The 27,018-nt window shown below is 49.4% G+C and overlaps 1 protein-coding gene across 1 annotated transcript in view; it reads left to right on the top strand.

Annotated features, from left to right (window-relative positions):
• RAD51AP1 (RAD51 associated protein 1) overlaps positions 1-27,018 on the top strand; it is a 260,233-nt gene that overhangs the window by 189,376 nt on the left and 43,839 nt on the right. The window contains exon 9 of the mRNA XM_086921308.1: positions 14,516-14,677. Within this exon, the coding sequence (XP_086777434.1) occupies positions 14,516-14,677 (162 nt within the window). The remainder of the gene's footprint in view (positions 1-14,515; positions 14,678-27,018) is intronic.

Below are 27,018 nucleotides of genomic sequence, written 5' to 3'. Positions count from 1 at the left end.
ATCTGTTGTGCCCTCCAAGCGTATTTCAATTGCATGTATTTGAATATTTGCGAGTGGTGGAGCCCGAATTCTGTCTTAAGCGCCTGGAAGTCCTTCAGTTCCCCCCTGTAGATCATGTCGCCTATGTGGGACATGCCGATGTCATCCCATCGCTGGAAGCCCCTTAGTTTACCCAGCTCCGGGAGCCACCGGCAGTGCCACAAGGGTGTTTGTCTGGTGAGCTTCCCCTCCCAGCCCATGCGTTTGGTCGCCAGCCGCCACGCCTTAAGTGTGATTAACGTCGCCGGTAGCAGTGACTTCCCAGCCTTTCCGCCATATAAATAGTATAGTACGTTTCTGTTGGACAGCGTGTGTCTCTCAAGGATATACGTCGGGTGGTCTGCCGGGACATGGATCCAGTCGTTTATGGGCGTCAGGTGCTCCGCCCAGTAATAGGCTTCCAGGTTCGGTAGGGAGATGCCCCCACTATACTGGTGCCGTTGGAGAGTCTGTAGGGCTATTCGCGGTTGCTTTCCCAGCCAGAGGAATGTACGAAGGTCCGCATGTATCTTCCTCATCGTATCCGGCGGGAGCGGGTAGTATTCATTCTGCAGTGCATAGAGGAACTTGGGCAGGGTGATCATTTTGTACATTGCAGCCCGGCCCAGGAGCGTGAGTGGGAGCCGTTTCCATCTGTCCATGTCACATACCGCCTCTCTCATGATTCTGCCGACATTTTTGGAGAAGGTGAGTGCCTTGTCCTGGGTGATGTATATCCCCAAGTATTGAAAGCCCGCGGATGTCGTAACTAGGCGTTCCGGGACGTTTCCCCATTGCTCCCGCCCCTGTGGATCGTATAGTATCGATTTGTGCCAATTAATGGTGTGGCCAGCTCGTGCACCAAAGCTGCCCAATTCCCGAAATAATTCTGGCACTGTAACGTCGGGGTTGGTGATGTATAGGAGCACATCATCCGCGTAAAGCGATATCTTTTCCTGCATCGCCCCCGGGGTGTCTAGCGAAAAGCCATGTATGTGCGGGTTTCGCCTGATGTGAATGGCCAGTATTTCAATCGTGAGTGTGAACAGTAGGGGGGATAGAGGGCAACCTTGCCGGGTGCCCCGTTCGACCTTGAATTCGCGGGACAGTTTCCCATTGACTCTCACTCGCGCTCTCGGGGCGTGGTATAGGAGCCGTATCCAGCCGCAGATTACCGGACCGAATCCGAACCTCTGGAGCACCGCCAGAAGGAAGGGCCAATGTACCGCGTCAAATGCCTTTTCTGCGTCAAGGGAGAGGAACCAGTGCGGTTCGGCCCTACCCTTGACTGCTTGCAGCCAGTTGTGCGTGCGCCTAAGATTGAGCTTCGTTGCTCTGTCCGGGAGGAACCCTGACTGGTCTAAGTGGACAAGGTCTGAGATCACTCCCCTCATGCGTGTTGCTAGGATGGTAGCTAACACCTTCACTTCGATGTTAAGGAGGGAAATGGGGCGATACGATGCACAATCCTCTTTAGGTTTGCCTTCTTTGTGGATCGGCACAATGGTCGCCAGCGCGAGGTCTGGTGGTAGCGCATGCTGCTGGAAAGATTCCGTAAGGAGATGTTTAAGGTGCCGTATCAGGAGGTCCGACGTTTTTTTAAAGAATTCCGCCGGGAACCCGTTGGGGCCCGGCGTCTTGCCCGTTTTTAGGTGCGCTATGGCGTCTGCAATCTCTTCAAGCGTTATGTCTGCGTCCAGTGCCGTGCTGGATTCAGAAGATAGGCTCGGGATTTCCGTCTGGTCCAGATATTGCAGTGCCACATCTATGCCTCCGAGGTCTCTGGCTGTGTAGAATTGTTCGTAGTGGGTCGCGAACGCCTCTGCTATCTCCGCGTCGGTGCGGCACACAGCCCCATCACCCGTTTTGATTTGCTCCACCCATCGCGCATCTCTCTCCTTCCTGCTGAGCCAGGCCAAAAGCCTACCCGACTTATCCCCCACGTCGTATAGACGGTGGAGCGTCGCCAGCGACTGTGTCTTCGCCTCATTTGACACCATCTCCCTATAGCTCCGTTGGGCATCCAGCAGGCGCCGCAACGTGTCTTCTCCCTTGTGTGCCTGATATTCCTCTTCTAGTGTCAGGATGGAGGCCTCCAAGGCCGCCACTTCCGCCTGTTGTTTCTGTCTCGCCTCTTTTAGTCTGCCCTGTATTCTGTCTCTTAGTACTGGCTTCATCGCCTCCCAGAGGGTTATCTTAGAGGCGACGGACCCTTCATTTTCCGCGAAGTACACTTTAATGTCCGCCCTAACTCCGCTCGCAAGGTCTGGGGATTGGATGTCCCATGTCGCCAGGCGCCATTCAGTTTCTCCTCCCGTCTCACCCCCCCCCACTTTCGCATACAGGGGCGAGTGGTCAGAAATGCCCCTCGCCTTGTATTCCACCACATCGCCCGTCGTTAAGTGTTGCCTAGCCATAAAAAGATAGTCTAGTCTTGAGAAGACTTTGTGTGCCCCCGAGTAAAAGGAGTAGGCAGGATGTGTGGGGTGTCGCCATCGCCATAGGTCCGTGAGTCCCAGTGTATCCATCGTTTGTGCCAAAGCTGTCTGTGATCCCCCTCTACGTGTCTGCCCCGTACGGTCCAGTTCATCCGACATCACGTCATTAAAGTCCCCTCCCACTATCTGTATAGTGTCTGCCGTGTCGATGAGGAGTGAGGTGATCGCTTGTAATGTACGCGTTTGAAGCTTGGACGGCGCATATACCGACACTATAGTGTATCGCTGTCTCCTCCACGTCCCTTGAACCCCCACATACGTGCCCTGTGGGTCGCTCCATGTGTGTGTGATGCAGAAAGGTGGTGATTTCTTAACCAGGATCGCTACTCCCCTCGAGTCCGAGGTGTACCCCGCGTGTGCCAGGGCTCTGAACCTACCCCTCGCAATGAATGGACATTTGTCACCTTTAAGGTGGGTCTCCTGCAGGAGGACGACATCCGGTGCCAGCCTCTTAAGATATGTGTTCACCAGGCCCCGTTTGACTTTGGCACCGAGGCCGTTAACGTTCCACGTCAAAATGGACAGTGCCTCCTCCTCCCCTGGTTGCGCTGTTAGTGTACCTGCCATTCTGTGTGTTGGTTGCCATCTGTTAGCGGTGCGTAAGGTGGGTGTGGCAGTGAAAGTGGTATAGCAGGTGTCTGTGCGCGTCCCCCAACTGTGGCTACCCCCCATCCCTGTCCCCCCCTCCCCCAACTCCAAATAACTCTGGTCCCCATAGCACCCCCCCCTCCCCACCACCCTCCCCTTCCAGACTCATCCCAGTAAAGGGCAGAGCTTTCAGTGGGAGCCGGTCTGTCGCCCACCCCCTTTTTCCCCCTTAACTCAACTAGCCCCCACCTTTCACCCCAACTCGAAAGGTTGTGAGAGCACCAGGCCCAGTGCCGTTTCTAGCCTAATGTCCCAACCGGCTCAAAGGAAGAAAACATATACACTGGACATGGAAAAGATAGCAAAACAGGAGAGAGGACTGTCAACTTGCGTGTCTTCGTGCCTCCCGACCGTCGTCCTTAGAATGCCACTCTGCAATGTTCATGAGTGTGAGTCTTGCGTAGCGGAGTCCGTTCCACTCAGTTTGCCAGGCGAGTCCCTTTCCAGATCGTGGATTTCCTTTTCCAGTGGGTGCATCGAGTCCCGTTCCTCATTGGGGCTCGCCTCCTCAGGGTCTGATTCTCCATCTTCTTGTCGATCGTCGCCGTCGCCATCCGAGAGTGGCGGGTGATGTAAGGCCTGTCTCCGTGCGCCTGCCGTTGAGGATTCCCCCGGTGATTCCGACCTTCCTCTTCTGGCCCCCGCAGACGTGCGGGCTTGATATGGTGTCCCGGGAGTGCGGGAGTGCAGCCTCCTTGATTTCCGCCTTTGAGGTTTAGGGAGCCCCCAGTTGACTTTTTCTCTCAGTGATCTGTCCGATGCCTCTCGTCCTGCCGCCTCTCTGCTGTTGAGGATGGGCCTCTCCTCCAGCCACTGCCATGCGTCCTCAGGGTGCGTGAAGAAAATTGACTTATCTTTGTAAAGGACCTTGAGTTTCGCTGGGAAGAGCAGCATGTAGGTGATCTTTAGCGTTCTCAGTTTTGCTTTCACCTGGTCGAAGGAGCCACGCTGTTTCTGGACCTCCTGGCTATAGTCCGGGAAGATCATAATGTTAGTGTTTTCGAGCCGGATCTCGCCCAGTTTCCTGGCCTCGCGAAGAATTAGATCTCTGTCTGCAAAGTTCAGGAAGCGTGCTATCACTGGTCTAGGTCTCGCACCCTCCGGAGGTTTCGCCAGCAGTGCCCTATGCGCTCTTTCAATTACAAAGCATGCCGAAAAGCCTGCTGTCGGGAAGGTCGAGGTCAGCCACGAGTGAAGGAAAGCCGCCATATCGTTCCCTTCAATTCCTTCTCTAAAGCCTACAAAGCGTAGGTTGTTGCGGCGTGCCCTGTTTTCGGCATCATCCACCTTCCACAGGAGTTGTCTGTGGGATGCTTGGAGTTCCACCATGTCTTTACGGAGCGTGGTAAGAGAGTCTTCCGCCTCGCCAATTCGGGTCTCGGTCTCCGTCACTCGCGCCGAAAGATTCCTGAAGTCCTGTCGGAGAAGGGTGACCTCGGATCCCACCTCGCCTATTTTAACTTCCAGCGCGGCTCTCGATTCCTGGATGTCGGACCTAGAGGCTTGGATGGCTGCTAGGAGTCTGTCGGTGTCGGGCGAGCCGTCCTGAGCTGTGTTGGTGTGGACTTTCCCCGGGCGGGAGGTTGCGAAGTTGTCCATAGGGCCTTGCTTCATGGGTTTTGGTACTGGATCCTTCTTTCCCATGGTCTCCCCCGGACAAGGCCCAAGGCTGTAGCTGTCGGCGCGGTCCACTCCCCCCGTGCGCTAGATAGTGCAGTCTGTACGGCAGTGGGGCTCGTGGGTGGTGGCCGCCAGCTCCCACTGCGTGTCCCAGGAGAGCTGCGCCCCAATAGCCGCGCTTCTCCGGTCCCGTCGATGGTAGTGGGCGAGTCGTCGGCCACTAGGGAGGTAAGGTCCACGTTAACAGGCGAGATTCCAGGGCCGTGTTCCGGGATTATCTAGGCCGCTGGCGGTGCCGCCTTCCTCCTCTGGGCCTGTCTCCCCCACAATAACAACAGCAGCCCCGCCTCCGTGTCTCCCCTTGGGGCACCTCACTCCGCAGTTTGCCGGTGCTGACTCGAGCCTCTTCCTCCGGGCTGTCCCCGTTTAGCCCCCAGGTCCGCTGGATCCCTGGCTTGCTGCTGGCTCCTTCTTTGCGTGATCACGCTAGTGTTGTCCCCCAGGCGGGTCACAGTCACTCGGGCGCCCTGCTGGTAAAGGGCGGCCCCGCTCGCCGAAGTTGCACGTGACCTCTCCCAGCTGCGCCTGGTAGTCCGTGGGTAGGCGGGTGGTGACCCCCAGGCAGTGCACTCTGGTTTCCCGTCAGGCCACGGCCCCCCCCGGGTGATCCCGAGTCCCGGACCGCAATCAGGCCGCCATGTTGGTGAAGGGCGGTCGGTCGCGGCCGGGTGGCAGTGGGGGCTGGGGGGGGGGGGGGGGAACTCCCTCTCCTTACTTGTACCGCCGGTGCCGGGTGTGTCAAGGTCCGCCTGGGGTCCGCGGTGCAGCCCGGGGTTCCTCCCCAGCATCGGAGGTCGGGCCCCTCGCTGCCAAAATCCCGCCCGCTCACCGCAGCGTCACGGTTCCCCGGGATCGGTCTGGGAGATCTGGTGGATCGCTACTCCTTCTCCTGCGGTGCCTGTGTGGATACCGCTGGGCTGCTGCACTCCTCCTCTCACCGATCGGTGTCCGGCCGAGGCTAGCGCCGGTCCCGGGGCGCCATCTTGGATTTGCCTGACCCTCTGTCTCCTTCTCGGGGGATCGCGGAGAACAGGCTTTTTTCGTGGCAGCGGAGCTCTCTCGACGGCGTCGCTGCCTCTGGGAGTCTTTGGGCGAGCCGTGGGATGATTCTGTCGTTTGTGGCAGTTGTTTTATGACGGATTTTGGTGGCGACGGCCGGGAGCTCCCGAGCCTTGCGTCTAGCTCTGCATGTTGCTAAGCCACGCCCCCAGCCCATTATCCATCTTGATTCCCAAATTCTTTGCTAGCTGGGACGAGCGCGCTGGAGGGAACATATTAGCAGGCCACCATTCATGCCAGTCTGGGTAAAATGGGCAGCCGAAGAAGAGTACCTCAGATTTATCTGAGTTGCACTTGAGGCTGTTAAGCTGGAACCATTTGAAAACAGCCCCAAGGCACTCACGGATACTCTCTCCATCAAAATGTTCTCCTTTCCTGCACGTAAAGAGGAGCTGGGTGTCGTCGGCATAAGATATGATCTGGGCCCCAAAAGACTCCACCAATGCCGCCAGAGGGGTCATAAAGATGTTGAAAAGAGTCGGGCTCAACACGGAGCCCTGTGGAACTCCGACTCCCAAAGGCGGCATCACGGCAGAGCTAGGTGAGGCCCAGACCGTTTGTCTGCTGCCAGCCAAAAACGATCTAAACCAGCTGAGCACCGTCCCCCTCAGACCGATCTCATGAAGTCTGGCAAGGAGACCCTCATGGGGGACGGTGTCAGAGGCCGCCGACAAATCGAGCATAACAAGCAAAGCTTTGCCTCCCGAATCCAGCGCCTTTTTGAAGGCTTCGGACACCTCCAAAAGCGCCGTCTCGGTGCTTAAATTGGGGCGGAAACCGGATCGAGAGGAGTGTAACAGATTATGGGATTCCAAAAAATGTGAAAGCACGATGTGCACATGCTTCTCCAAGATCTTAACCAGTGCAGGGAGGAGAGAGATGGGCCTATAGTTGGCCAGAGCCTCAGGGTCGAGGCCAGGCTTCTTGAGGAGGGGAATGACCATTGCCTGCTTCTAAGCTTGCGGGACCACCCCCCCGACTCAAAGAAAGATTCAGAAGCGGGTTAGCCAACGGATTAATGACTGCCGCCATTTTCGCCAGAAATTTGGCCGGGCATGGGTCAAGAGGCTATCCGGATTTAAGATTGGCCATAAGTGCCAGTGACGAGGAGACTTAAAATGACGGAAAGTCTGCCAAGACTGGACCCGAAGGGGCAGTTGGAACCGGCCCATCCTCGAGGCTGGGAGAAACTTCGGCCATCCTCAAAGGTCCTGGATCAACTTAATCTTGGTAGTAAAAAAGTTGGCGAGGGCAGAAACCCATGACTCGGAAGGGGCGGCCTGAGTCGAATTAGATCGTGGGGCCGTAAATTCCCTGACAATCGTGAAAATCTCCTTACAAGAATTAGATGCAGCCTTAATCCTCGTAGAAAAATAGCCTTTTTTCTCCCGGAGGATAATCCCGATGGTAAGCTTTAACCTTTGTCCTATAGGCAAGCCTGGCAGCGGAATCGTACTGTGAACGCCAAGCCCTTTCAGCCACCTTGCACTGCCTTTGAGAGATCGACAGCGCTTCAGTGAACCAAGGGGCAGAGACCCGTTTAGATGTTGATCGGGGGGCCATCACCGGGGCTAGATCGTTCAGCCTATCCGTCAGCCACGTCTGCAGAGACTCTAAATCCCTATCCAGATCACCCGTAAAAGGGCAGGGATGTTCTAGAGATGCCTGAGCCAGCATTCTGGAGTCACCCGGTGATAAGCCCTAGGTGCTAGTCCCTGCTGCCTGGGAGCAGTGCTCGATGGTTTCTTTGTGCCCGGCACATAAAAATTGGCCAGCCGATGATCTGACCAGAGCACCGGTAGAAGTGCCGCCACCTCTATGGGGGACGTGGAAAAGACTGATCCAAGGTATGGCCTCGATCATGTGTTGGTCCAGAGAGGTAGGGGACAAGGCCTAGAGGGGCCGTGATGTCAATCAATTTGATCGTGTCATCCCTCATCCATATGGAAATTAAAATCCCCGGCCAAAACACAGTGCTCCGCTCTCAGAACCAACGCCGACATTGCCGACTGGAGCTCATCAAAGAAGGATCCGGCCGGACCAGGGGGCCTATAGACTAAAAGCCCTTTAAAGGATTGTTGAGGCGCCAATGTTATAGAGAAGGCAAGAGATTCAGACCCTGTGATGGCATCCATCGGAATGATAGAGCAAGCGACGGATTTATTCACCACGAGTGCCACACCCCCACCCCTCCCTTCCGATCTATCTTGCCTAAAGATGTTCTATTCTGGGGGGATTGCTGTGGCGATGTCGGGATTAGACGACTCTCCTAACCATGTCTCTGTCAGCATCAGGCATAACGGCTTTTCAGTGGCAAGAAGATCAAAGATCTCCTGAGCATGTCTGCGAACTGATCTGGTGTTTAAGAGGAGGCAGAGATGCTTCACACTGTCCACCTCCCTGATCGGTATAGTGGCTGGGACATTGCCTGGAAACCAACCACAACCCGGACATTTCCTCTTACCCCTATATCGACCGCGGAAAACTTTATAACAGGCACAGGAAGCCTTTTGCAGAGACCGGAGCTCCAGTGACGTATAGCATACCATGATGGTGACAGGAGTAAGTATTCTCATAGAACCAACCCCGCGCGCCACTCCGATCGCCTCCGGGACGCTGACGGGTGCAGACGGGCAGGACTCTGGCACGACTCTGGCACGTCCGCAGTACGCGTCCGCTGCGCGGAGCCGTGACCGTTCTTTTTAAAGCGCTGCTAGAGCGCGCCACCCGCCTGGCCCACACCCAATATGGCCGCCACTAACCGGAATCCCAGCCCTCTGCGTCGATACTCGGCCGAGGGCGGTCCGGAGGCAGGGAAGGGGGGAAGGCATACAGAGCGCTGACAAAGTCTTTAAAGTGTTTGAAGCTCTAGCGCGTATTATTCAGGCGCTACCCGTCACACACTGTTAAAAAAACAAAGTAAAAGCTAAAATCTCAGGCGCTTATTAATCAAGCATAACACGAAGTGCAAATGCAGAATAAATGCTAAAAATAGACAAAGTGACAGAGAGAAACCTCCCGGCTTCCGCCTCAGGAGGAAAAAAGGCTTATGATGGTTAGCCCGGAGCAGGCTCACTCTCGTGTTTTTAAAGTGCTGCTAGAGCACGTCACCCGCCTGGCCCACACCCAATATGGCCGCCACTAACCGGAATCCCAGCCCTCGGCGTTGATACTCGGCCGAGGGCGGTCCGGAGGCAGGGAAGGGGGGAAGGCACACAGAGCGCTTAGGAGCGCTGACAAAGCCTTTAAAGTGTTTGAAGCTCTAGCGCGTATTATTCAGGCGCTACCCGTCACACACTGTTAAAAAAACAAAGTTAAAGCTAAAATCTCAGGCGCTTATTAATCAAGCATAACACGAAGTGCAAATGCAGAATAAATGCTAAAAATAGACAAAGTGACAGAGCGAAACCTCCCGGCTTCTGCCTCAGGAGGGAAAAAGGCTTCTGATGGTTATCCCACACAATTTTCTCTGAAACTCCAAAAGTGGGCGGACAACCAGGGGGGTCAATAGTGGAATCTTTACCAGTGTACACACGAAAATTAAAAACATATCCTGTCTTACTTTCAGACAGCATATACAGCTTCATTCCATAGCGTGCCCTCTTGCTAGGGATGTACTGCCTAAAAACCAAACGACCCTTGAACAAAACCAAAGACTCATCAGTAGATATTTCTTTCCCTGGAATGTAGATCTCTGAAAATGGATCAACAAAGTGATCAAGAACAGGGCAAATCTTAAAAAGACGGTCACAGTCAGGGTGACTACGTGGCAACGCCAAAGAATTATCCACAAAATGTAGCACGCATAGCAAAAGTAAATACCGATCACGAGTCATACCTGCAGGAAATATGGCTGTTGCCATCAAGGGACTGGAAGACCAATATGAAGCCAGGTTCGGCTTCCTTAGCAAACCCATCAATAAAGTCAAACCCAAAAACTTCTTCAGCTCTTCCAGATTTGTGGGAGTCCACCGGGTAGCTCTAGAGTGGGGCCTAAGTTTGTCACTGTTGTCCCTCAAAAACTGTTCAGCATACAAATTAGTGTGCTCAACAATCTCACCCAAAAATACATCATCCATAAATAACTGAAAATACTTTCTAGGCAAACATTTTTCAAAATCCACTCTACACCCTGCATCACCGCTAAAGGCAGGCAACACCGGCTGTACCATGTTTGGATCAACCCAGAGTCCAGCACTTCCTGTAGGAAGCCTAGCAGCCCAGGCTGCAATCCAGATGCCTGTTGCACCATCGGCACATCAGTATCCTCCTCTAAAACAGGCACTTCATCTGCACTGAGAGAACCTTCATCATCCGATGATTCCATGTGGAGAGAAAACTGACTCCAGAATCTTCCCCTCCCTCCTCTCCCTCAGACGCACTGTCAGTCTCTTAATCCGGCTCAGAGGAAGATTCAAGAAGCATACCAACCACCTGCTGAGCAGTCATTCTAAGGCTAGCCATAATGATTACTAATAAAGGTAACTTGTCAAACAAGTCAACAACAGCAAACACTACGTAAAATAAGTAATGAACAAAATTCACCTTTATCAAAACAATCTATACACTCCAAAACTATACCACTCACTTGCCAGAAGCTGCTAAACTCACCACGACATACTCTGCACAGACACAGTATGGATCAACAATATCCCACTAAAAAAGGAAAGAGAAAGGAAAATTACACACAAGACAATGCAAAACACATCACAACGAATATCTTGCTCAAAACACCAACTAAATATGCTGCCAGTATGAGACCATTTACAAAAAAACTCATTCCTACATTACAATATTACTCATTTGGAGCAAATACAACACAAATGTTTTTCTTACCAAAAAACTGCAAGTAAGCAAAACTTCAGAACAACCACTGTTGAAACCACAAACAGGAATCAAAAGCTTTATACTAGAATAAAAAGGAGAAAAAAACATTACAATCACATATGCAAAGAATTCACCAAACCACCATCCAAGCTAAGGGGTAGGTGGGCCTAAGAGTATACATTCAATATTCACCCCCATAAAAGGGGAGCAACCCTTGCCCTTGAGGCCACCCCCCCAAAACAAAAATATAAAAAACTGGTGTCTAGTGGCTACTGCTACTCTGCCACCCAAAGAGGGCAGAAATGGTCACAGTCATCCTCCCATAAAGGGGAGTAACACATGTCCAAGGGGCGACTTCCCGCCATTAAAAAAAAACGTGGTGGGCTACTGGCCCTACAAAAAAAAAATATGCCGAACTGCCCCTCAGGCTGATATCAAAAGGGATGATGGACGGAGCGCTTCAGCAAATCTAACTCTCACACCCGTCAACTGATCAGAGTTTAATCCATCATCATTCTTTAGCTCACTCCACCACTCCAGTTCAGACATGGCCATATGCAAATCAGTCTGACCCAGTCCGCTTTGATTGCCCTAAGTTGGTAGGGTATGCCCAGACCTGGGTCCCTTTGCCACTGGACTCAAGCTAGCCTGGCTGATGACTGCTGATTAGCCAGAAACCAGTCCCATGATGGTTGATTCCGGGCCAGGGAAAACATGGCTTAGCAGGACTGTTCCCATGAGGCACAGGGTCACACTCATTTGCATATGGCTATGTCTAAACTGGGGTGGTGAAGTGAGCTATAGCATGCTGACGGAAGAATAAATAAATCTGCCCCCCCACCCAAAGGGGACAGACAAAGCCAAAATGTATGCCCCCAAAAGGGAAGTGAGCCTTGCCCAAGGGGCCCCTCCCCACTACATTTATTCCATTTGCCCAATGGGCTGAATTCATTTATTAAAATTTAAATCGGCCCCTCGCCCCAGGGGGACAAACAAAGAAAAATTATAGGCCCCCAAAAGGGGAGCAACCTTTGCCTAAGGGGTCGCCCCCCAAGATTTAATTTGATAATATGGGTACCCTAAAATGGCCCCCATGGGAGTGACCCTTGCCCAAGGGGCCACTCCCCAGCACATTAGCCCAATGAAAAAAAAAATTAAAATACTGCCCCCCCTCACCCCCCAAAGACAAAGCGATTATATCGCCCCCAAAAGGGGAGCAACCCTTGCCTAAGGGGTCGCTCCCCAAGACTACATTTTAAAAGGGCCCCCATGGGAGTGACCCTTTCCCAAGGGGCCACTCCTCAAAACATTGGCACTATTTATTAAAATAAATTAAATTCTACCTCTCCTCCCCCACCCAGGGGGGCAGACAAAGCGATCTACATTGCCCCCAAAAGGGGAGCGACCCTTGCCTAAGGGGTCGCTCCCCAAGACTAAATATTTTTATCTGGCCTCCCTAAAATGCCCCCCATGGGAGTGGCCCTTGCCCAAGGGGCCACTCCCCAGAACAATGGCTGAATGTGCGCCGAATATGTGCGAAAATAATTAACATTCTGCCCCCTCCCCTCCTCCCCCCAGACAATGCAATTCACAATGCCCCACAATGGGGAGCGACCCTTACCCAAGGGCCTGCTCCCCGAACTAACAAACATTGCCAAAAGTAAAAAAAAAAATAATAATCCCTGGCGTCTAGTAGGCATTCCTGCTGCACAAATGATCAAGAGAGGCATAGAGGGAAAGGAAAACCCTTTCCTTTCCCCCGATGCCCCTTTCTTTGAAATCCCCTCCTCTCCAGCCCCGAAACTCACCGCTTTCTCCACCGACGTGCAGGAAGCAAATGGCTTCCCAGCGCATCGGGTGGTGGTGGTGGGGGGGGGGTGACTGAGGCAGGAAAGGTCTTCCCTGCCTTCCCCGTAAACAACTTTAGGATCGCGCACCCACGGGGGGAGCGCCAGCGCTTCCCCCGTGGGTGGGTCTCATGACGAGCTGAGCTCGTCATGAGCACAGCGCGACTGTATGCCATGTCGAGCTCAGCTCATCATGAGCATACAAGGGGTTAAAGAGCACTGACTTTTGTTTGGGTTTTTGTTTTTCAATAGTTCGAATGGTCACCTCATGACAGGTGAAGCTAGATCCAGTGTTGGTAAGGTCTTTGCCCCTCATGACATTGATATAAATTCCGCAATATTTGGAGGTGGATACTTGTCCACTAGCACATTTTTCTTTGGCTAAGGCAGGTCGACCCACAGCCTGATGTCCTGTACAGGTTTGCGTGCTCCACCTCTGCGGCCTCCACCTCTTCCATTATATCTGCTGCTACCAATCTATACATTTACATGCTTCGAACAACTGCAAATTTTGAGGAATTTATCTGACAGGGAATGAAAGTGCACCTCTGCAAGAAATAAAGCAGCCAAATAGGAAGGGCTAGTAGTGCCCAGCTTGCCGAAATCTTACCATGTCTCACAACTATGGTACTTGGTTGAATGGGCTAGAAGATAAAACAGATTAGGGGTGGCATAAGATTGATCACTGCCCAAGTGAAGGTTATCTTTGTGAGGCTGTGTGGGGTCATATGGTTCAGATAAGCACCTAATCCTTCTTCTCCCCAGTCACAAGTGCAACCTTAAGAGCCTGGGATGTCACAAAGCTAGTCTAACAACATTTGCAGCAGTTTCAACAAGCAGAGATTCAGAGTGGAGAGATGGAGGCTGCAGTGTACTGAGGGACATAGTACAAAGTACAGGGTGGTGAGTCAAAACTTTTGAGCAATCAAAAGATGACTGTTGGATGGCTGAAACACAGAAATACTGATACATACAACATAGCAAAATGCTCTGGAAAGAGCTATCAGTATAACACTCGATCCAGAACAATGTATTGGCATAATCACAAAGGTATATCACAACAGGACACAAGGGCGGCAAGCAGACCCTATTAAAGATATTCTATCGTTGGCGCTTCACACTGGCAAGGTTGTGTAAAGTGGGCCACCCTGGGAGGACACATGTTGAAGGGGCTTGGAGAGGTGGGAACCCTAACCCTGTGGTCATCAACATTGATAAAAACCATTTTGGGAGATTATAACGCAAATAATGGAAGAAGTTACAGAATCCCATTTCCCATAGGCAGTCCTACTGGGCGTCCTGTGACATCCCAAGTGCTACTAGCAGTGAAATATACAAAAGTGGAACTTTGGGGGCACAGCAAGAGTGCCACTGGAAGCTATGTGGTTATCGAACATTTGGTGGCGAGGGGAAATGGAAAAAAAGATAAGAGCAGCTCAAGGAAAAATTAAATAAATTAGGACACAATGGGATATGATAAAAAATAAACAAATGATCTAAGCCAGGATTGTAACAAACAACAATGCCCTAAAAGACTAAGAGTTATGAAAGTTCTGGAGGAATCAAAATTTGAGGAATATTATACAACTAGACAAGAAAAACACTTTAAACACTTTAAACTCAGACAACTCAGACACAGCTGAGTGATGATGAGCAGCCGCAAAACATCAAAAGAAAAGTAGTTCTATTTCTGCACATATTTTTAGAAAAGAGAGAACATTAGTTACAATGGGGATGGTAGTGGAGGGGCAGGCGATATGAAAGTTCCTTACGTATGGAAACCTAGAATAATCAACGCTATGTCAAACGATGGACCCTGGTTTATTATATTTTTCATAAGCAGACTTTTCTGATTTGCAGAACAAAGTTTCTGCTATCTCATTCTGTATTTCTTTGCATAAGTAGTATTTTTGTCCATGTTTTTTTCCTTTGTTTTAGACAGTAATTCTGGGAGTGATTCAAATTTTAGTGAAGAAGAAGAAGAAGAGGCAGAGTTTGTGAACAATAAAAGTAAAAAATTAAAACAGACTAAAAAGAAGGATACTAAGCAAAATATGACAACTGAAAAGAAATCATCGAAATCAAGACTTAACGCTGCAGGTGAGCCCTATTACTGTGCTCTATTTTTGATGTTTTTTGGTCTGATATTTAACTTAGTTGGAATTTGCATGTTTTTATATGCTTGCTACTTAGTAAAACAAAATTGGATTTCCTTTACATGGTTACAGTAGATGCACAGCTTTTTGATATTGTTAACTTATCAAGTGCTAAAACTTTTCACTCCTTATGGCAAGCTCATTTTGACATTTCAACTTGTTCATAACAATGCGTTATTTATTTTAATACAACATATTTTATAAATGATCAAACAAGTGTGCCAGTTCGGGGGCCCCATCAGTCCCCACCCCCACTACATCTTCACTAAAGTACTCTTATCGATCAGCGAAGTACCCATTTTCAACACCTCCACATTCTTGAACACCTGGAAACATGGTACCATCAACCCCTTGCTCAAGAACCCATCCGCTTACACAGTTACTCTTTTGAACTATAAACCCATCTCCCTCCTACCATACCCGACAAAGGTCTTAGAAACTGATTCCATACTTACCCCCCTTGTAACCACCAGCTCTTCGATACCACGCAGTCCACATTAAGGCCCAACCAGAGTACAGAAACAACACTCATCACTGCCACAGACAACATTTGCATTATCCTTGACAGAGAAGAAACAGCAGCCCTTATTCTCTTGGACCTCCCTGCTGCATTTTTTTAAATGTTATTATTATACTTTTTTATAGAGTTTTATAAGGCACGAACTAGACCCGAGACATCAGGTATCCGAGCGCTTTACATGAGCACCAGTTTCGTTACAGATGGACATTCATTTTTGTTAGCCACGGGGATATTAAGTGGTTTGCCCAGAATCGAGGATGTAGAGCGTCATTGCCGAGACTCGGACCGGTTCCCCAGCTTCGAGGTAGACCACTCTAGCGGCAAGGCTACAGCCCCTCCCCATTTGTCAAGGTCTCACTCCCCATCCTTATCAGGTGCCTGCACGAGATTGGCATTCAAAGATTAACTCAGATAGATCTGCTCCTTCTTTACGAAGAGAACACAAGCTGGCAGCCTGGTACTTTACCCCTCGGAAGCCCCCAAACTCATCTCAAGTTTCATCACACAGTTCCACCATCTTCAACGCATAAATAATCACCCTGGCCAATGTGCACGCAATACCAACATCTTCATTGATGGAATAGAACTCTTACTCTCCCTCTCGAATAATACCCCCAACATAAGAAATAAGTGTAACCTCGTGCATGACCAAAGTAGTTACTGGATCAAAGCTAACTGTCTTGTGTTCAACACCGACAAGACAGAAGTGGTAATCTTCGACAAGAACACCTCACCATAGGACTGCAAATGGTGGTCTCTGAACTCAAACGCACTCCAACTCCCAGGACCCACGCAAGGAACCTCTGAATAATCAACAGAAAACTGGACATGACCGCACAAGTAAATGCTGTCACTTAGGCCGATAAACTCATCCTCAACTCTCATCACACCACATCTCATGAAGCTCCACTGGATCCCTATAAACAGACATGCTTGTTTAAAACTTCTCACACACACATTCAAGGCACTACACAACTTAGGCCCCACCTACCTTAATAGTCGTCCTCCACCACCCAGACACCTCCGCTTTGCAGGACTCCTACTCGTATGCATCCCAAGCATACACAAAACCAGATCAGGAGGACGGGTCTTCTTTAACATTGCTCCTAAAGTTTGGAACGGCCGCCCACTCCACATCAGAGTGTCCTCTCTTCTTGAATTCCGCAAGTAGCTGAAGAACTAGCTTTTCAATTAACTAACCAGGGCTAGGCCGCAGAATACTCTTGAGGGTGATGAATTGCTTTACAAATAGAGATAACATACACTTCAAAGAAGCCCTTTTCTTGTGAAATGGTTGTTTGTGACAGCAGATGTTAACTGCTATTATTGTGACAACAGATGTTATCTGCTTCCAAATGTATTTTCACTACGACATGGACATGGGGGCAATTGCTTTCTTTGTGATAGGATGCTTTGGCAAATGTAATTTTTTTTCCTCCACGCATGGGGAGAAGAACTGATTTGCTCAGAATCGAAGGGGTGCTGTGCTGAGACCTAAGAAGCATTAGCAAAGCCAAAAGGTCTCGACTTTGAGACTATCAGCTCTTCCATTGCTTTTTGTTAGTGCTGTACAGCTTGGGCATTGCCGACTTTGGCAATGATTTGTAGCCATTCTGTATAGCAACCTGACTGCTTTACAGCATGGCTAAAAAATAATAATTAAAAAAAACAATTATGCATCCAGCGCTAATGCACTTTTAAAAAAAGAAAGCATATGAGCCTTAGCTACTTGATAGCTTAAATAAAAAAAAAAAGATTGCCACACTGCAAAGCATCCACACTTCTCTACAGCATGGCTACAAAACATTGCCAAAGCCAATTGCTTTCACAGGTGGGACCTACTGACTTTGTCAAAGCTTGTTTTGCTTTTGGTACCAAGATTCCTGCTAAGGGTCCCTGTATGATTTAAAAGTAGTTGTTCAATAATTCATACTGGCTTTAACTTTTTCTTATTGATATTGCCTCATACTGGTTCTACACTAAATGTGTCGTGTTCTTGCTTATAAGGTCGCATATTGGTTCTATACTGGTTTGTGCTGGTTAAACATATAAATGGTACGTCATGTAGAATCAATCTGGATTTACCAGTTTTTTTAGTTGGATAGTCCCATACTGCTCTTTCATTCATGTGTGGGTTTGAACTGGTCTTGCACTAGTTTTAACTGGTCCTTGCAGGCCTGACACAGATCACATACTGGTTTGATACGGTTTTAACTGGCTTTTACTCGTATGTCTTCCTGTTGCACCTGTACTGCATCTTACTGATTTTAAGTGGTATCCATTGATACGGCTCCTTACTGGCCCTATATGGTTTTAACTAATTATTGCAATTTCTTAACGGTTTACCTGCTAGCTGTTCTTAACTGGTCCATACTGGTATAACCCCATGCTAGTCCTAAAACGTTGTTTTTTTACTGGTATGACCTATTGATCCTTGAGTGGTTTTGTTTTAATTGTTTCTTGCACCAGTAGAATTCAATTCAATTCATTTATATAGCGGGCTACATACCCAGAGGGTCTCAAGGCGCTTGGAGAAGGGTGGGGAATTACAAGTCGAAAATCCAGGTTTTAAGTTGCTTTCTGAATGCTAGGTGTTTCTGAGTGAGGCGAAGGTGAATGGGAAGTGAGTTCAAGGTTTTAGCCGCCAGGTAGGAGAAGGATCTTCCTCCCATGGTGATTTTGTTGATGCGAGGTACAGCAGCAAGGGCTTGGTTGGAAGAGCGTAGCTGGCGGGAGGGGGTGTAGAAGGAAAGTCGTGTGTTGAGGCAATCGGGACCAAGTTCGTAGAGTGCTTTGTGTGCGTGGGTTAGGAGGCGGAATGTTATCCTCTTATTGACGGGGAGCCAGTGGAGGTTTTTCAGGTGACCAGAAATGTGGTCTTTACGCGGAATGTCTAGTATGAGTCTGGCTGATGCGTTCTGGATGCGTTGGAGTTTTTTCTGACGTTTTCTGGTGGTACCGGCGTATAGGGTGTTTCCGTAGTCCAGGCGGCTCGTGACCAGTGCGTGGGTGACCGTTTTTCTAGTTTCGGTGGGGATCCAGCGAAATGTTTTTTTGAGCATGCGAAGAATGTTGAAGCAAGATGATGAAACGGCGTTGACTTGTCTGGTCATCGAGAGTGAGGAGTCCAGGATGACGCCCAGGTTCCGTGCGTGGTCCGTCGGGATGGGTGCTTTTCCAAGGGCCTCTGGCCACCAAGAGTCGTCCCAGGCGGAGGGGGAAGTACCTAAGATAAGGCCTTCTGTTTTGTCTGAATTCAGTTTCAGACGGCTGTGCTTCATCCACTCGGCTACTTCTTTCATCCCTTCATGTAGGTTGGTTTTGGCGTTGTTAGGGTCTTTGGTGAGTGAGAGGATCAGTTGAGTGTCATCCGCGTAGGAGATGATGTTGAGGTTGTGCTGGCGTGCGATGGCCGTGAGGGGGCTCATGTATACGTTGAAGAGGGTAGGGAAGATCCTTGTGGCACGCCGCAAATGACTTCAGTGGCCTCTGACTTGAATGGTGGGAGGCGGACTCTCTGAGTTCTACCGGCAAGGAACGAGGTGATCCATTCCAGTGCTTTTCCTTGGATTCCGATGTTTCTGAGGCGTTGTAACAGGGTGCTATGACAGACTGTGTCGAAGGCTGCGGAGAGGTCGAGGAGGATGAGGGCGACTGTGTCTCCATTGTCCAGTAGAGTTCGGATGTCGTCTGTTGCTGCGATGAGTGCGGTCTCAGTGCTGTGTTTGGCTCGGAAGCCGGACTGTGAGGAGTCGAGGGATTTGTTGGTTTCGAGGAAGGCGGCGAGCTGGTTGTTGACAGCTTTCTCGAAGACTTTGGCCGGGAATGGAAGGAGCGAGATGGGGCGGTAGTTTTTGGGTTCGGTGGGGTCAGCTGTGGGGTTTTTCAGAAGGGCGCTGAGTTCGGCGTGTTTCCAGCTTTCCGGGAAGGTGGCGGAGTTGAGGGAGCAGTTGATGACGTCTCGGAGGTGTGGTGCTATGATGGAGTCTGCTTTGTTGAAGATGTGGTGAGGGCATGGGTCTGTTGGGGATCCTGAGTGGATGGAGTTCATCAGGCGGATGGTGTCCTCAGTGGAGATTGGGTTCCAGTCATTAAGGATGTTCAAGGGGGGTGAAGGTACGGCGGAAGGTTGGGTGGGTTGGTCTCCAGGTTGGTTGTCAAAGCTGTTGTGGATGTCTGCGATTTTGTCGTGGAAGAACGAAGCTAGGGAGTCGCAAAGGGTTTGCGAGGGAGTGATGTTGTTGGAGTTGGCGGTAGGGTTGGTAAACTCTTTGACGATGTTGAATAATTTACTGTTCCTGTACTGTTGAAGAATCGTACTGTTCCTGTACTGTCTCACAGAGGTTTCAACTGGTTCTTATTGGTCCAGTTTAATAATACTACATTGCTGGTTTAAGCTTGTTCGTTGTTGTTTCAACTTGTTCGTGTTGGTCCTATAGTGATCACTATGAGTACAGTTTCAGTGATTCTATAGTGGTTCATACTGTTTTTAACTGGTCCTTGCTGGCATGGCGTTGCGGTGTCCATGTAAACATTTGTCAAGTGCCTTACACTATTGCTTTACTGGGTCTAATTGTTTTTACTGATATAGCCTCATGTTTGTCATATTCATGTTTTATCTGATTCTTTCAGGTGTGATCTCATATTCCACCTGTACTTGTTCTCATATTGCACCTGCACGTGTTCAATCAATCAATCATGAGTTTGTAAAGCGCAGCTACTTACCTATGAGGCTCTCAAAGCGCTAAAAGGGGGGGTGGGGGTTTCTGCTGATACGTCTGGGCATGGAGGTTCAGTCAAAGGACCAGGTCTTGAGATCCTTCCTGAATCGAGTCAGCGATGAAGGATTGCCTGAGGTGCTGAGACATGGTGTTCCAGGTCTTGGCAGCGAGGTAGGAAAATGATCTTCCTACGGTTCTGTGAATCCGTGGGATGGTGGCTAGGGCAAGTTGGGCGTTGCGAAATTGTCTGGCAAGGATATGGAATGAGGGGCAGTGATTCAGATATGCTGGTCCTGCATTGTGGCAGGCATGTGTGAGAAGCTTGAAGGTGATCTTCTTGTTGACTGGGAGCCAGGGAAGTTCTTGGAGGTGTTGTGTTATGTGGCTGTGGCGGAGCATGTCGAAGACCAGTCTTGCTGCAGTGTTTTGTAGGTTCTGAAGTTCCCTGAGCTGTTTCTGGGTGACTCTGGCATAGAGTGCGTTGCCATAGTCAAGTCTACTGGTGAAGAGTGGGATCATTTATCTGAATTCTGTGAGGATCCATCTGAAAGTCTTTTGAAGGAGACGGAGCGTGTGGAAGCAGGTTGTGGAAACACGTTGATCTGGCGGTTCTTTGTGAGCGAGGAGTCCAGTAGGTCGCAAAGGTTATGTGCATGGTCTGTGGGAGTGGTTCACTGTGCAACGGGCCACCAGGAATCATCCCAGGGTGAGGGGGCAGATCCTAGGATGAGTACTTCAGTTTTGTCTGAGTTGAGCTTGAGGCAGCTGTCCTTCATCCAGGTGACAACGGCCTTCATCCCACTGTGAAATTTGATTCTGGCGGCTGTGGCTTCGTTGGAGAGGATCAGCTGGGTGTTGTCTGTGTAGGAGACTATGTTGAGTCAGATGGATGCGAGGGGGGCTATGTAGACGGTCAAGATAGTGGGGCTAAGGGAGGAGCCATGGGCCGCTCCGCAGCTGATCTCTGTAGGTTCTGAGAGGAACGGAGGCAGTCTGACTTTGTGTTTGGCCGGTAAGGAAGGAGTAGTTCCAGCCAAGGGCCTTGTTGCGGATGCCAGCGTTGTGGAGTCATGCGGTTAGGGTGCGGTAGAAACCGGTATTGAAGGTTGCCGAGAGGTTCAGTAGTATGAGGGCTGCGGTTTCACCCTGGTCGAGGAGGGAGCGGATGTCATTGGTGGCGGCGAGGAGTGCGGTCTCAGTGCTGTGGTTACTTTGGAACCCAGATTGGGAGATGTCCAGGACATGGTTCTCTTTGATAAACTCTGAGTGTTGGGCGTTTATGGCTTCTCGATGACCTTGGCTGGGTAGGGCAGTAGGGAGATGGGCCTGAAGTTCTTGAGGTCTGTCAGGTTGGCAGATGACTTCTTCAGCAGGAGGTTGATCTCTTCATGTTTCCAGTCACTTGGGAAGGATGGTATGACGAAGCTCTGGGGTGATGGATGTGGCTTCTCTATGGAAGATGTGATATGGGCATAGGTCTGATGGGGCTCCGGAGTGGATGCTCTTTATGGTCTTGAGTGTGTCATCTGTGGTTAGTGGAGTCCAATTGAGCAGGTTCTGTTGGGGTGTGGCGAGGTTGTGTGCTGTGGTGACTGGTGTTGTGGCAAAGTATTGGGTGTCGAATTTGTCGTAGATTTGCTTGATCTTGTCATGGAAGAAGGTAAGTGTTAATGTTGGATTTAATTGAGTCATACTGATGACATGCTGACCATTTACTCTTTTTAAATGGATCTTATTGTTCTAATTTCATACTGATATTTTCGTTTTATTCTCGGTGTCTGCAGTGCTTCAGCTACATAACACTTTTGCCTGCTTTGTTGTATTAAAGTCTTAGGTAATGCTTTTCAGAGCATTTGATGTGTTGTGCAGTTATCGGTGCCACATAACATACTGTTACTGCTTATTCTAGCATAGAAGATGGGTTCCTGATCCAAAGATGACCTCCTATTTCATTAGGTAACTGATAGTGCAGCCTTTATATTAGACCTGACATCATTGGTGTGGTCTGACCCCAAACTATTCCCCTTCACCCTTCCTGTTTTCTGAAATTAGTTTATGTTGGCATTAGCACTTTACCACTGCTAACCAGTGCTAAAGTGGTTGTGCTCTGTACAGACACCATGGTAACATTGGCTTACCCCGAATTGGCACATTTATTTTACTTTAAATCCCTAGTATATGGGGACTACATCTACCAAGGGTCTGTAAATTAAATGCTAATAGTGGGGCTGCAGCACTCATGCCACCCACAAAGGTGGTACTTTAAAACATGTCTTATGCCTTGTAGTTGCAGCCTGTAGTGCAGTTCAAACTGTCAATTTAACCTGGCAAAATAAACGTTTTGCCAGGCCTAAACCTATCTTCTGAATACATACGAGTCACCCCAAGGTAGACCCTAAACAGCCCAAGGGTAGGCTGTTATAATTAAAATGTAGGACATGTGTTTTTAAGTTTTTCTAGTCCTTGTAGTGAAAAACTCCTAAATTTATTTTTAACTACTGTAAAGCCTGCATCTCCCATTGCGTAACATTGGGTTACCCTGTTACTTATAGTAATGGCTAACATTTAATTGGAAACCGGTATGTGTCACTTTGGGTCTCGAATTAACATAAATTTAAAATTCTCTTTAATGATCAAGTCGGATTTTAATTCACAATTATGAAAATGCCACTTTTAGAAAGTTAGCATTTTCTTGTCCTAGCATTTTGGTACCTGCTGCCAGTGTCAAGGGTCATATGAGCCTGCTGTTAGACTTTGTGTATTCCCTCCAGACAGTGAGACAAAGTAGCTTAGGAGTGGATATGATGAGCCATTTAGACAGGATTGATGGGGGCAGAGCTATTCTCTGCCCCACCTGCACTTCAAAGGGGCTTGCCTATAGCACACACAAAAAAAACGGAACACTAATCTTTCGAGACCCCAGACGTCTTGGAGCCTTGGGAGGGAAAGGAACCCACTTTCAAGAACCAGATGTGGGGGTAGCCTGAAACATTCCTCAACTTCAAAGGCTGGTACCAGGTATAAATATTGGACGCTTGGAGCACACTTTCAGGATGGTTGTGGAACTTTTGGAAGACTTCAGAAGTACTGTCTTGGGCCCACAGGGCAGTGCCCTGTTGCTTCAATCCTGACTTGTTTCCCAGAGTGCTGCCTTCCTGCTTCCAAAAAACTGTGCTGCTGCTCACAGCCTGCCTTGCTCCCTAGAGGCCTACTCTGAAATGAAATGAAATGAAAATGATTTTTGTAGAGTGCACATAGCTGCCCTGAGGCGTCCAAGCGCTGAGACTGATAAAGAGTACGAATTTGGATGAGACCGTGAGGGCCCAGGGGAAGACCTACTTATTGAACAGGAACGTTTTTAATTGCTTACGAAAACAGGTCAGTTCCGAATTGGATCTTAAGTATTGTGGACGAGCATTCCACAGTTTAACCACATTAAAAGAGAAGGAGCGGCCTCCAGCTCTTGTTCTCTTTATTTTGGGCACTGCTGCTTGAGGCCTACTTTGGTGCTTAAACCTAGGAATACCACTGTGACTTCAAGGGCTAGTTGTCTGGCCTCCTGTGTGAGTTATAGGAATTTAACCTGCACTTGGCCTCTGCTGGAGTGAGTCTTAACCCCCAAGTGGTACCCCTCCAGTTCTGGACACTTGGTTGTGGCGTTGAAGGTGCTGCTACTGCCTAATCCTAAAAGTTGGAACGTAGAAAACATTTCAACAAAAAGTGGCCCGAGAACCAACCGAAAACTGTGACTTTGCTTCTCGCTGATCTGCCCAAGGTGCATCCTTGGTCAGCCTGACTCATCTGAAACTTTCACTTCATTCTTCTCTGCAGCAGCCAATCTTTAAGCTGGACCTCTCAGCAAAGGTATACGGCCCGGGGTAGTCTACCTTTGATGTTGACGCTCCTTCACAATATTGCTCACGTGGAACAGTGCACCAACTCTCCAACTTTTTGCCGGTTACCAAAACAGAATGTATTCCTCTGATGTTGGCATTTCTGTAGTTTTCGTTCTGCCTGATCTGTAGACCGCATTATCAGTATTTCAGCAATCAATGCTTTAGCTTGTTCATTTCACTCAGATTCCTTCAGCTCACCCGCACCTTCTTCTTGTGGTATGTGTATTTGCTCCACCACCTTGTAGGTACTATAGTGGCTTTGATAGGGTCACCCAGTATTGGGTATGACAGCAGGTTTTCACTTCATTTTTTCCAGTTTGCAAAGGATTCATCCTACATTCATCCAGGAGGGGGCCTTATTTCACCTCTATGAGCATCACCACTGGTTGTCCAGTTCTCCTAAGGTGCCTTTGCTGTATCAGCAAAATTTCCCATACTGGATTGTTTTATGTGTAGGTCAGATTTATATGTGCATGTTGGTCTTGACAGCCCTCACAGTGATCAGAAAACTGTGATGAGGGACTGCTGGCTACCCTTGGGTCCCTTGTCTGTATCCCCTGTATTATAATATTTTCACTGGAACTTGCTCATTGGCCCTCATGTTATGCTGATTATAACGGTTTCCTATTTGAATGGTCTCATACGCTACCGGTTTATACTGCTTTTAGCTCTTGCCTACGCAGCGTGCAGGCCCTGCATAGGAAAAAGACCTTTAGCATTTGCTTCAGTTTTTGTCCAAAAAACGTGCACGCGTTGCATTGCCTTCAATGGCAAAGCGTGCACATTTGGCGATACCCTTGTGGGAGCGAGCTTGACACCATATTTTTGTAATTAACTTGCAAACACATGGTGCCCGTGGCTCGCTCCCGCAAGGGAAACGCTTTGTGTGCTCTCACAACCCGGCGACTCGGAAGCAAGAAGCAGCAGCGCTCACTTTCACCCTCCTGACTGTGCCTGATTAAACTGAGCCACCATTTGGTTGTTTGGCAGCGGGAGAGGGCACTGTCATCCGTTCCAGAGTTTTAACTTGTGATATTTTTTCCCATACTGCACAGTGTGACCCTGTTAGGTGCTGCCGAGGAACCGTTTCCACTATCTGTAGCGCCTGGACTCGGGCATCAGACAGTGTGTGTTTCCCTCATTTGCTGACTAAATTTCACCAGTAAGTGACCATGTTTTGCTACCCATTGGTGCGGGGTCACTTGGCAATGCTTACAGCCTCTAAACCCCCACTCTCACCTAGATTAGAATAAAGGGAGCGTGGTGTATTTCATTTGGGGGTGAGACGTGCTTGTACCAGTGAAGTATATTTCCTATACACATATGTTTGCGTGTCTTTGTAGGCACCATTTCACAACTACTGAAAGTCTGTGAGGCCCTTGGTTAGATAAACAGTACTGTTCGTTAGAACTGAGAGAGATTTGCTTTTATCTGTTTGTCATTCCCATCCTCCACTGAGCGCCAAGACTGGCTGAGCCTTACTGTTCTTTAAGCCATGCCTTTAAGTACATCGGCCTTGCCCTTTTTAGAGATTCCCACCCCCAATGCACCACCCACACACCCCAGTTTTTTCAACCTACTTACAGCCCTGGTTGCACTGAAAGCCTCTGATCACTGGTTTGCTGTTTGAGATTTAGATTCCTAACCACTTTCCAAAATTTGCCCAAGCGCCTTTGGCTATACTGACATTTTAAACTAGCTGTTGTTTGACGTAACATGTATTTTATTTTTGTTTATTCACTATAAACTTATTTTTCCCCCATAAATACTAGAGTCCTTATTCTAAATAAACAAGCACTGGCATAGCCAATAGGTCTCGCCTTTGGGACCTTATAAGTGCTTAGCCATGCAACACTTGATGTTGTTGAACCAAGGATATTGTGCTGGATAACTAAACACTTATAAGTTCCCAAAGGCAAGACCTATTAGCTATGCCAATGCTTGTTATCGATTTGTTCTGGTTTTTCCTCTTGTTGGTCCCATACAGATAAAATGTATTTTGCTAGTTCTTATTGCTGTGGCTGCACAGTGACGTTCTGACGGTGCATATTAATTTAACTAGTTCTTTTTAGTATTGCTTCATACACATTTTGTATTGGTTTAAATGGATTCTGCTGGCATGGCCTCTCACTAGTCCTACATTGAGTCCATGCTAGAGTTAATGGCTCGTATAACACCCTTTCTGGTGTTATTTTTAGGTCTCGACTGTCGATGCGCATGCGCATCGAGCAAGCGAGACTATGGGGGCTTATCCACTCTTTGTCCAACTTGCAAGGAATCGTGGCGATTCCTTGCAGTGCCCGTGACTTTTAAGCTCAATGCGCATGCGCATTGAGCTTAAAAGCGCGTGCACATGGCCCCAGCCGCCTGCCTTGCCTACTCTCCCGCCCCCTCACTTCTTGATTGCACGGCCGCTAGGCCGTGCCTCCCCTACTCCTCCTCCTACTCTCCTCCCCTCCCGTCTGTTCCCGCACTCCTCCCACACCCCCGCTCCGCCCCCTCACTCTCTCTGCCCGCCCGCTCTCCACTCCATCAGGCAGCCAGCTTCAGGAGAGCAATCTGCGGGGTGCCGCCATTTTTGTATAGGGTAAAGGCTCAGGCGCCAGCATCTAAAAGTTATATTTAAACAGCCCCCTCTCGCAGCAATTGTGTCCCGCACTCCTCCCACACCCCCGCTCCGCCCCCTCACTCTCTCTGCCCGCCCGCTCTCCACTCTATCAGGCAGCCAGCTTCAGGAGAGCAATCTGCAGGGTGCCGCCATTTTGTATAGGGTAAAGGCTCAGGCGCCAGCATCTAAAAGTTATATTTAAACAGCCCCCTCTCGCACCAATTGTGTACTTGCAATGTGTAGATCTGGCGCTCGAGGCAGCGCGGTCCGCCAGCCCCAGGCACCTTTGCGTGCTTTGGCTCGTTCTCCGCAGTTTCCCACAGCTGCGGCCTTCAGTCTCGCTTTCCGCCTCGGGCTCGATTTTAGCAGCGAGATAATGGTGCTTGGCTGCGGCTGGTTCAGTGTCTCCCAATCGGGTCCCACCTTCCTCCGGATCTCGCCCAGCGGGACACTTTTCGCTCCGTTGTTTTTCGTTCGTGTGGCCACAAAAGCTTACCCCACCGTGTAGAGTGAACAGCACGCCAGTTACAGCTTGTTGAT

Source organism: Lissotriton vulgaris, chromosome 1_1, assembly GCF_964263255.1.
Source record: "Lissotriton vulgaris chromosome 1_1, aLisVul1.2, whole genome shotgun sequence".
Classification (NCBI taxonomy): Eukaryota; Metazoa; Chordata; class Amphibia; order Caudata; family Salamandridae; genus Lissotriton; species Lissotriton vulgaris.
This window is presented reverse-complemented; position numbering and strand designations above follow the sequence as displayed.